The following is a 12,125-nucleotide window of genomic DNA, read 5'->3' as shown; positions in this document are numbered from 1 at the left end:
TGCCAAGTACTACATATAGCCAGCCTTACCAAAACGATTGAACCTGAGCCTGATTCGTTCTTGGGATCCAGCTGCCAATTTGTAAGAAATAAAAAAGAGAAAGGAATATATTGAACTACACCAAGGGGATATGTATTCGTCAGCTTAGGTTGCCATAACGAAATACGACAGACTGGGTAGCTTAAACAACAGAAACTTATTTCTCAACACTTCTGAAGACTGGGAATTTCAAGATCAAGGCGCTAGCAAGGTAGGTTTCCTCCTGAGGCCTCTTCTCTTGGCCTTAAGCAGCCACTGTCTTGCTGTGTGCTCACATGACCTTTTCTACACAAAGAGAGGGAGAGAAAGCAAGATCATGACCTGAGCCGAAGGCAGAGGCTTAACCCAGAGCCACCCAGACACCCCTCTGGTGTCTTTTCTTATAAGGACACTAATTCTATCGGAGCAGGGCCCCCACCTTATGATCTTATATACCTTAGTTGCTCTCTGTAGAGGCCTCATCCCCAAATACAGCCAAACTAATGGTTAGGGCTTCAACATAAGAATTTTGGGGAGACACGGACTTTCATTCTGTGAATGCAGTTAGCAAAACCTAGACTGTGATAAACACTGTCAAACAGCCTGGATTCTTTAACACATAAATTACAAGGAAGTTAAAAGAAAAAGGAATCTGTCGACTAAAAGAGACTGAAAAGGCATATCAAATTCGTTTAAAATAAGCAGGAAGAAAATTGCCGTAGGGTGCATATTTGGGTTATAAAGCATTTTTTTATACAAGGAATGGGGAGGGACTGCTAATGGATATGGGGGTGAGGGGGCTTACATGAAAATATTTTGGAATTAGAAATAGTGATGATGGTTGCACAACCATATTTGTGAAAATATAAAAACCACTGAACTGTACACTTTAAAATGGGTGAATTTTATGATAAACAAATTAAATCAATAAAATAGGAAACATGTACCTACAAATAAAAAATCACAAGGTGGGGCATCTGGTTGGCTCCGTCAGAAGAGCATCCAGCTCTTAATCTCAGGGTCGTGAGTTCAAGCCCCACATTGGGCATGGAGATTACTTTTTTAAAAATCTTTTAAAAATAAATAAGGAAATACAAAAAAACACAAGAAAGTGATAGCTGTAAAAGTTAGGATAATGGTACATACTGGGAAAATTGCAGTGAAGCACATAGGAGGGACTTCTGTGATAGTTGGCCAGGTTCCATCTTTTATCGGACTAGTCAACCTTCCACTGATTTCTTAAGGTATATATTTATTTGTATCTTTCTGTATCTGTTTTGTTTGCAATAGAAAGATTTTTTTTTTTTAACTAAGCAAATTCTAAAGCTCAAAATTATAACTGAAATGGAAAACTCACTAGGTGGACCTTCCAGTAGACTGGAGGCCGAAGGCGAGTGAACGTGAAAAGAAAGAGAAATTATCCCGTCTGAAGAACAGAAGTATATTTGAGAAGAATGAAGAAAATCTCAGAGACCTCTCAGACGTTTTTCAGACAAATTAACATACATCTAATGGGAGCTGCAGAAATTGGAGAGAGAGAGAACGGGGCAGAAAAAAAAACCTTTGAAGAAATAATGGCCAAAAACTTACCAAGTGTGGTGAAAGTTATCAGTTTAGAGATGTGAATGACATTATTAACCACTTTGATGGTATTGACATTTGTAGTACACTATACCCAGCAACTTCAGAACATATGCTCTTTTCAAATACTTATGGAACATCACCAAATCCATTTGCTGGACCAATAAAACAAGTCTTAATGAGTTTCAAAAGACTGAAGTCTTACAAAATATGTTCTCTGACTACAATGAAATTAAATTAGAATGTCATAACAAGGGCGCCTGAGTGGCTTGGTGGGTTAATCTCAGCCTTCGGCTCAGGTTATGATCTCAAGGTCCGGCATCAGGCTCTGCTGAGCAGGAAGCCTGCTTCGACCCCTCTCTCTCTGCCTGCCTCTCTGTCTACTTGTGATCGCTCTGTCAAATAACTAAATCTTTAAGAAAAAAAAGTCATAACAATACTGTATCTTTATTTTTTTTTCAAGATTTTAGGTAGGTATTTGACAGAGAGAGATCACAAGTAGGCAGAGGCAAGCAGAGAGAGGGGGGGAAGCAGGCTCCCTGCCAAGCAGAGAGCCCGATGCGGGGCTCGATCCCAGGACCCTGAGATCATGACCTGAGCCGAAGGCAGAGGCTTTAATCCACTGAGCCAACCAGGTGCCCCAATACTGTATCTTTAAATCTCCAAATATTTGAAAATTAGTGAATATATTTTAAATAACCTATGGGTCAAAGAAGGAACCACAGGGGAAAGGGAAGAAACCACAAAGTACTTCAAATTGAGTGATAATGAAAATACTATATATCAAAATGTGTCAGATTCAGCTATAGCAGAAATTTATATATAGCTAAATGCTTATGTTAAAAGAAAGGTTTGAAATCAATAATATAAACTTCCGCCTTAGAAAGCTATTAAAATGATGAGCAAATTAAGCCCAGAGTGAGCAGGAGGAAGGAAACAAGACCAAAATATCAATGAAATAGGAAAAAGCTAGTAAGTAGAGAAAATTAACAGAGCTAAAGGGTTGTTCCCTAAATAGGTTAATAAAACTGATAAACTCCCTTGCAAGATAAAAAGAGAGAAGGCAAATTATCATAATCAGGAATGAAGGAGGGGATATCACTATAAGTCTTACAGATATCAAAAGGATAATAAGGTGGGAGCACCTGGGTGGCTCAGTCAGAGTCTCTTTTTTTTTTTTTTTTTGAAATTTTATTTATTTATTTGACAGAGATCACAAGTAGGCAGAGAGGCAGGAAGAGAGAGAGGAGGAAAGCAGACTCCCTGCTGAGCAGAGAGCCAGATGCGGGGTTCAGTGCCAGGACCCTGGGATCATGACCTGAGCCGAAGGCAGAGGCTTAACCCACTGAGCCACCCAGGTGCCCCAAGTGTCTGACTCTTGATCTCAGCTCAGGTCTTGATCTCAGGGTTGTGAGTTCAAGTCCCACGTTGGGCTTCACACTGGGCGTGGAATCTACTTAAAAAAATAAAATAAGTAAAGGATAATAAGGTAATGTGAACAAGTGGGTAGTCCTTATTGTTAGTCACAGAGCAAATGCAAATTAAACCTCTGCATATGCACTAGAATGGCTACACTTAGAAAGACCAAGCATATCAAGTGTTGGCAATGATGCATCGCACCTGGAACTCTCAGACATTGCTCGTGGTGACATAAAATGCTACAGTTACTTTGGGAAAAAATTTGCCAGTTTCTTATAAAGTTAAATAAACACTGATTCCTCGGCCTAACAAATCCACTTCTGCGTATTGATTAAAGAGAAATGAAAATGTGTCCATGAAAAGACTTGTACAAGAATATTCAGAACAGCTTTATTCATGGTAGCCCCAAACTGGAAACAACTTCAGTGTCCATCCACTAGAGACTGAACACACAAGTGTGGTTTATCCAGACAGTGGAATATCACCTAGCGATAAAAAGCAACAGACTCCTGATTGAACCAATACCGTGATGGGTCATACAGACATTGTGCCCAGTGAAGAAGGCTTGACACAAAAAAGTACATATTGTATGATTCCATTTGTCTGTACAATTCCCTTTAAATGATAGAAAACTAAGGTGAAAATAATTAGAACAGCCTTTGCCTCTGGGTGTGGGAATACTGATTAGAAGTAACCGTGAGGAAAGTTTCTGTGTCATGATGGGAATCTGGTTCTGGATCAGAGTCCTCCAGAGAAACAGAATCCCTAGGCTGTGTTATGTATGTGTGTATAAGTATAGATAGGGTGGTTGATTGATTTTGAAGGAATTGGCTCATGCAGTTGGAGCTGGCATGTCTGCATTTTGTGAGGCAGGCCAGCAGGCTGGAAACTCGAGCAAAAACTGATGTTGCAGATGTGAGAATTCCTTCTCTAGGACAGCAGGGCAGTTCTGGCATTTGAATTCATTTAGTGTAGGCTGCCATGTTGTGTGTATTTCAGCCAACCAACCAGATAGAGCGGTAGAGCCTTTCTGACCATCGAGCTGCGACACTAAATCCAGAATCTCTGCTTAATGGACCTGTTATCAATACATTCAGCCTTATCCAACTTTATGTGCCTCCCATCATTATCCTGCACTGTCCACATACATTCCCACACATATTCCTAGATTTTTGTCTATGTAAATAGGAAAAATCACATCGGTTGGTTTTGGGTTTTTTTTACCCCACATCGGTTTTTTTGTGTGTGTGTGTGTGTTTGTTTGTTTGGATTATAGTGCACTTCCTAGTGGGTCGCACTTTATACCTAACCTTTTAGGGCCTGCTGAGGGTAGAATCTGATTGTAGGTCTAGAAAACCATCTGCTAAGGCAACTACCCCATGGGAGATTCCTGTAGGTTTTCAGTCAAAACAGAGTGAATTTCCTTAGCTGGGGGTAAAAGGGCTGCTTCTGCTGGCAAAGACTCAACAGAATTTAGGGCTCATCATTCCCAGCTCTATTGGGATCAGTACATCCATTTATCAAAGTTGTACAGATCAGATTTGTGTGCTTAATTAAGTGTATATAAAATTTACAAAAGAACTGGTGACTCTTTAGTAATACTGTGGTGGATTGGAGTGTGGGTACACTCAGAGATGACACAAATATAACAGGGTTGCTAATGGCTGAACCTGGAGATGGATTATTCATTATTCAATTATATTGTTCTATTTAACCATTCTTAGGAGAATTTAGAGTGTGTCTGTTAAAATTATTTTAAAAACTGAATGTTTTTATATATCCAGCTTTTTTGAATTTCAAATATTTTCTTAGGATTAAATCTTAGAGCAGAATTAAAAGCTCAAATTTTATGAGTATCTTTATTAAGGCCTTTCATTTAATTGGCTCTACCAATTTACCCTGCCATCAACTGTAGAAAATACATACCAAATACCATGCCAGCTTAATATTTTCTCATTTTTTCCCATGACTGCTAAAGAAATTATTATGCTAAGGACACCTAGAAACTACAAGTTACTAGTAGCCAAAGTATCTACTAGTTTATCTCATGACATCTGCTCTACCTACAAGAGGTGGATCCCTTTGTTATGGTTTGTTGTTTGTCTCTTTGTTTATGGTAAAAAAAAAAAAGAAAAGAAAAGAAAAGGACCAAGGGTGAGCCTGGTCTGGTCCTCTGACTGCGCTGGGTGGGAGCCTCTGCTAGTCTCAGCTCAGGTTTATCTGCTGATCGTCTGAAAAAGAGGCTGTTGCTGCCCCAGCCTGAAGAGTTATTGCTCTTCCTGGTGAGTGGCGAGGGTACAATTAAGGTCCTGTCAGTACTGATACACAGGTACTGATTAAGTAATCAACAATGCCCCGTCAGCAGTGCCTTGGAGTTTTTCTAATCAAATTTGGAAGCAAACTTCCTGCAATATCAGATTATCCCAAATGTGTTATTTGGTTTTCCTGTCCACAGGTTCACAGCACCTCAGGCAGAACTCTACGAAGCTGTTCTAGAGATACAGAGAGACTGTCTGACCCTCTGCTCCCCTGGGACAAGCTTGGAGACCATCTACAGCTTGATGCTGACACTGATTGCACAGAAGCTTAAGGAGTTGGGGATCGTGAAGAACATTAAGGGAAATAATGCCCTCAAGGTACTGCCCTTCTTTTGACCCCGGCTCTCAGAAACACCTGACGTACTGCTGGGGTTTTATCCTATGGAAAGCTAATTAGATTTAGAAGTGGTCTTTTTGAGTCTTCATCTTTAAGAGGGATTTAGAGTGAACATGGATTAAAACAAAAGGAGTCAGTACTTACTTCTCCCAGAAGATGGCAGCACATTCTAGTTCATTGCATCTGTGTAAGTAGCTCAGCGTGCAGAAAACATAAAATGAAGTCTGGTGCCGACAGGGTGGGAATGGACACAAAAAGCAGAAGAGGTTAACTCTCAATCCCTTTGTGGCGATTTTGAAAAAATAGAAGTCGTGGGGGAGGGTGTCTGTTGCTTCAGTGACATCGGTGAGATGAACAATATCCCCAGGGGCCACGTCCCTAGTGAATTTCATCTGCATCCAACATGTAATGATGTTCAGTAAAAATGTAAAACCTTAGCTGTAAATGAAGATGCCAGGTGGCCACGCCAAACAGACCATTACGGCATCTCATCTCCAAGTTTAGTCTGCCAGGGTTTCTTTTATCAGTAGGAAAGACTATAAATTCCTCCTGTTGAAGCCAACAAACCTAATTAACAGATAGGAATATCCAGCCCAGTAAATGCGTTATAATTACTGTGTTAATTTGCTGTTCTGTGCCTACTCCACAAGTTTCCGTGAGATACTCAGGGTCTCCAGAGCCGGCTTTCTGAGAGGGACTTGTAAACACTGAAAAGAGAACCATTCTAATATAATCATCCTCCCTCCCCCAAGAAAAGAGGTTTTCATTTGCTGTAGCATTACTGGGGTTACCCACATCAGCATGTATGTAGTATATGAAGTAATGGGAAAGGAAATGTGAATTAGCTTGAAGGCCATCAGTAGAACTGCATTCAAGAGGTAGAAGTTTGTCAGGTCTCTTGAGCATTAGCCCGAGGGTAGGTGAAACCAAAATGGCAGAACCGTGGGGAAAGTATTAACACGTAACTCGCTGACTTACACATGCCCAGCTTTCCCCTTAAGCGGTCATTGCTCTAATATCACTGTGCTGATCACCTTTTCCAGGCTGCTCGAAAATACTGCCCTCATCATGTCGGCCATTACCTCGGGATGGATGTCCATGACACTCCAGACATGCCCCGTTCCCTCCCTCTCCAGCCTGGTATGGTGATCACAGTGGAGCCAGGTAAGGCCGGGTGCTAGCAGCCTCTGAGCCCTTGGGACACCGAATAGTATCAGATAGAAAGGTAAATGGATCCCTTCAGTGGAGATGGGAACTTGATTTTAAACTTTTTTCTTGAGCTTTCTTATTTAACATCACACAATTTGTTTAATTTGACTTCTCCAATAAACAACAGATAGGGAATACTTTCTGTAAGTAGATATTAAGAAATAAATCTTTTTTTAAACCCTGCCTTTGCCAGGGCTAATTTATACTAGTCTCCTCTGCAGTGATGGGCTGCTCACGCCGCTGAGGTCCCAGGTGCTTCTGTGCAGAAAGCTACTCAGACTTACCATGTTCCCCTCTGCAGACTGCACTGAACTGCCCACATTGGTCTCCTTAGGATCTAAGTCCTTTTTCCTGAGCTTCCGGGAAAGCTGGTGATCTAGTGACTCCTCAGCTTGATGATCCAGGGAGTGGGCAGAATTCTGCAGAGAAGTGGTGGTCACAGTGGAATGTAAGGATTGTTGATACAAGAGGAATTTTTATTTATTTTTTTATTTATTTTTTTGGATACAAGAGGAATTTTTAAATACTCTGTTTTGGTCAAGAAAATGGATTTCGGCTGTAGATTTCAAGTGTTTTCCTCTCTAAATTACAGAAATTATAGCTGGGACACCACTTTATACTACCCAGTCCTACACTGCTGTCTGTGGCCTTACGTACTATGCGTTCCAATCTGGTTGGTGCATTGGCGCTTCCTTAGGCTTTGGCTACATATTCCTTCGCTGATCTTTTTCTTTTTATCACAAGGTAGCATCTGTGAGTATAATGGAAGAAGTTTCCAGTTTCTTAAATATGAAAAGACGTGTTCTTGTCTGACTTCGTGATTAGAAACGGTACCTTGGGCTCTTAGAATTTTCCAAGTGTTCCTTAAAGTCTTCCTGTTTCACTCTTACTCTACATCGTGTGCATCAGTTATATTTATGTCTTCCTTGAGTATTTCTGCAGTTTGTTGTTCAAGTGAAGTGGGGTTTTTCCCAATATATTTTAAAATACTTTATATCTCTATTTTAGTAGTTCCCTTTTCCCAGGGGATGATCAGGCAGAGAAAGAACGCATTTACATAATCTACTGGTTCCCAGCATGTGTTGACATACTCATAAGTAACTGTAGTGGCCTGCTTATTAAGCCACAGACTATGATAGAATCATGGTAGAGCCTGTAGTCTGGTATACAGAACACCTACAGTCATAGTTCTAGCAATGACAGCCAACATTAACTGACCATTATGTGCCACACTCTTACACAGATGTACTATCTCATTTAATATCCACAGTTCTAGGTAGATACCCAGTTTTACAGATCAGTTGTAGCGCAGAGAGGTTAACTTGCCTGTCCCAGATCATCCAGTTACCGCCACTTATGAACAGCACATTCTTTCTTCTACTTTTCAGGCATTTATATTCCAGAGGATGACAGAGATGCCCCAGAGAAGTTCCGTGGTCTTGGTGTGCGAATTGAAGATGATGTAGTGGTGACTCAGGATTCACCTCTCATCCTTTCTGCAGATTGCCCCAAAGAGATGAATGACATTGAACAGATATGCAGAAGGGGCTCTTGACCCTCGTTGCAGCCCACGTGCATCTCAGGTTTAGAGGGGGTGTACGTCCGCATCTGTGCACGTGTGCCGGCCAAGTGTCTCTGCGTGTGTGTTTCTCCAGTGTTCCATTTGCGAGTGTGGCAACTGTATGAATGTATGAAACTGTGTATGTGATCCTTATTTGTTTTAAGTAGCTAGAAATCTGGAAAACTGAATTTCTGAACGGTATGTTACTACAACTTTAGTGACATTAACTCTGTACAATTAATGACCAAGGCAGGCTTAATTTTTAAATGTACAGGAAGATCATGGTTACATGTGTCCATGCGTTCCAGTTAACACAATTAAACATACAGACAATTTTCTCCTTCTCTCCAGCTCTTTCCCTTTCTAAATCTGAGATCTGCCTAACATTGTAAGCTGTTGCTGATGCTTATATTTTGAGCTAACCACCAGTGTCTCTGCCTGTACTAAAAGCCACATGTCAGGGATTGTGGGTGGCCAATACATATCTTCCATAACTGCTCTCCGTCTCTTCCAGAGCCATATGAGCCCTTGGGGGCACCGGTGTCCTGCAATCCCACCATTCAGCTCCAATCCAGATTCTAGCAACACTAACTAACAAAACAGTTTTGAGTTTTTCTTGCTATTTGGTTGCCTGTGGCCTGGAAAGTGTTTAGATCTTGATGATGGAAGGAATGGAAGAGAAAGAAAAGCATGTATGTATCTGCTAGAGAGCTACACCTCTTGTCTGTCTGTTCTCAATCTGAAGGAGATTCCTTTCCCAGGCATCCATGCTTTTATAGATTCTTAGTGCACTGACTCTCATAGCACACCCTTGAAGCTGCTGTCTTGGCCAAGGGCAGATCCTCTCTTACCTGTTGAAGTCAGAGGAACAGCACCCAGGTTTCAGAGAGATACCCGTTATCATTCTAGAGTGTGTCTAGTGCGATATATGGAACTCACCCGGTACCTGCAAACATGCTATGATCCTTTTGTCTCTCCGACACTAGCACTGGAAGGGCGGGTGTAAGGAGTCCTGTTTCCCTCAACGCAGCACCGGCTGCGTTCACATAGGAACTCACTTCACAGAGCGAACGAGTCTAGATTATTCCAGACGGTTTATGCAGGAGCTTCTGTCATAGAACTAGTGTGTTCACCCCCTTTAAACCTGGAGAACTAGTGTGTTCACCTCCTTTAAACCTGGATATGGGCCCAAGACGTACAAAACATGCCGATGGTTAGAGCATGAATCCAAGGGATTTTAAGGAAGAAACAGGTTAGGGGATTAACACTCACGGCCGTGTTCTGACTTTGCTCAGCAGCTATGGGAGTGGATGGCCATACACCTGGAGTCTTATCCCTGGGCCTGTCCTCCCCACCTCCCTCCAACTTCTGTGCTACTTTCTAAAAGAAGGGGACTGAAAATAGATCCGCAAGTCTAGCTTCTTACCCTCTGGGCTTCTGTGACCCCACAACCCTTTCCTTTGTATTGAGTTTCCTCAGTTCATTTACAATCCTGGAATAAGGAATTTCCTTTCCTTCCTATAAATCATTTTCTGTGGTCTTCAGCTTTCTAGCAAAAAGTCTCTGTGGCTTTTATGTACAGCAGCACCCCTGGACGTGAAACAGACAGATTGCTTCCACTTCGATTCTAGTCAAGTTCTGCAGATACTGTGAGTCCTGCTTAGAATGGCTGTGGCAGAATTCTTCTGGTGACTTTTAATCCCGGAGCCAAGTACATTGTCCTTTGAGTCCCCGATTATCCTCAGTAGCTAAGTATTAAATCAGACTACTAGAACCATCAAGAAATGGATGACACAGTGTTTCAAGGGCTTCCTGACATGTTGAGGGTTTGTTAAGCAGATGTGGTACACAGTGCAGGAATCTCATTCATTCTTAGCCATGCCGCAGACAAGCCCCACATCGCCTCCATGTCTAAGTATAATACTTTACATACGCACCAGGCTCTCCTAATGGAAATCTTAATCTTCAGAATTGCTTCTCATGTTACACTGGGATTTTTCTCCCTCAGTTGAAGAGAGATGGTTGGGTCATGAATGACGCCATCTAAATGAAGGAAGCATATCTTCATAGCCTCTGCCGCTTACTTTTTGTGTGTTTGTCTCAGAAATGTGTGTTTTTCTTCATAATTGGGAAACAAGACTTTTTTATTTGAAACACAGTAGTAGCAATTGCTGGAGTAGAAACCCTTTTCTTCTCATGGCCATAATATCTAAGCTGGAAGGTACTTCTCACAGTGACTTAAAGTTCTCTCTGGGTCTTCTTTGAAAACACCCTTATTTTTTCACTAATCTTTGTAAGGTCAGAAAGGGAAAACTCCTACCATAGACATTATATCTTAATTTGAGGTTAGGATCCATGAAATAAGAAAATCCCAGATGAAGACATTGTAACTCATTAAAATAGAAAAATTGGGCTGTGTTATATTTTTCAAAGCTGACATAACTAACATCGTCTTTAGCTTTCTTCATAATAGAAAGATTGCAGATCTGATGCAGGAGTGCTGCCTTTTCTGCTGTGTCTGTGCCAGAGTTCACAAGTACAACACAGGGACTGCCCCACCGCGCCAGCTGTGACCTCAGAGTCCTTTGTAACACTGTGTTTCAAATAACTGCTACGAAGAAAACAAAAGTGGGATTTGAGTTAGACCTTGTCTGCCATCCCTCAGCTGGCATATGAGCAATGATAGTAGAACTCGTTTGTGTATGAGTGTGTCTTAGAAACTAAGTGAGGGCCCAGGATGGGGGCAGCATAAAGGACCCTGCTTGCAAGAGATCTTTTGTGGTGTGCTTAATTTTTTTTAAATTTTAGTTTCCCGAGGAGGAATCTGAGGCCTAAAATTTAAGCTGATAGTGTTAAATTTTAATCCTGGGAAAATACAAACACTTCAAGCTGAAGTGTCTAATATTCTTTTTTTTTTTTTTAAGATTTTATTTATTTATTTGACAGGCAGAGATCACAAGCAGGCAGAGAGGCAGGCAGAGAGAGAGGGGGAAGCAGGCTCCCTGCTGAGCAGAGAGCCTGATGCGAGGCTCGATCCCAGGACCCTGGGATCCTGACCCGAGCCGAAGGCAGAGGCTTCAACCCACTGAGCCACCCAAGTGCCCCTAATATTCTTAATATAATGAGAAGGTGATACATCATTAAATGCTCATGTTTAGTTAGAGCAGAAGCCCATTGTCACAGAGTACGAGGGTCCTCCTGGCTGCTCTTCTTACCTCTGCCTGTGTGTTACTGAGGAATTTGGGGTGAGCATCAGGACTGCTCAGATCCCCACTGAAATCAAGGCCTCTTGGGATATGCTTCATGAGGATCTGAGAGAACTGCAGTCTTTGTTAGCATTTACTAATGCTTTGTATGACTTTTGTGCAATTCTATTGGACAAAACGCTGTTACTTTTTAAGGCTCTACCCACTGAAAGTAGGTATGCCATTCCCTAACAAGGGAAAAGCATTTATTACTATCATTTTAAAAATAAACTGTAAAACTATAGAAAAATGTGTGATGTGTGTGTGATTTTCAAATCTAGACTTTATAGCTTAAAATATGAGAACATTTTGTTTTACAAATGAGGGGCGCCTGCCTGGCTTAGCTGGGAGAACATGTGACCCTTGGTCTCAGGGCTGTGAATTCGAGCCCCACGCTGGGGGCAGAGATTACTTCAATAAATAAATCTTTAGGGGCG

The 12,125-nt window shown here is 41.5% G+C and overlaps 1 protein-coding gene across 1 annotated transcript in view; it reads left to right on the top strand.

Moving 5' to 3' along the window:
• The window catches only part of XPNPEP3 (X-prolyl aminopeptidase 3), a 77,230-nt gene extending 65,305 nt beyond the window's left edge, over positions 1-11,925 (top strand). Inside the window, exons 8-10 of the mRNA XM_080811262.1 lie at positions 5,474-5,654; positions 6,717-6,837; positions 8,271-11,925. Coding sequence (XP_080667388.1) covers positions 5,474-5,654; positions 6,717-6,837; positions 8,271-8,437 — 469 coding nt within the window. The 3' untranslated portion in view covers positions 8,438-11,925. The remainder of the gene's footprint in view (positions 1-5,473; positions 5,655-6,716; positions 6,838-8,270) is intronic.
• Positions 11,926-12,125: the final 200 nt, after the last annotated feature.

The sequence above is a fragment of the Martes martes genome, assembly GCF_963455335.1.
Source record: "Martes martes genome assembly, chromosome: 8".
NCBI classification, from domain to species: Eukaryota; Metazoa; Chordata; class Mammalia; order Carnivora; family Mustelidae; genus Martes; species Martes martes.
Note: the sequence above shows the minus strand (reverse complement) of the source record. Positions and strands in the feature narration are given on the sequence as shown.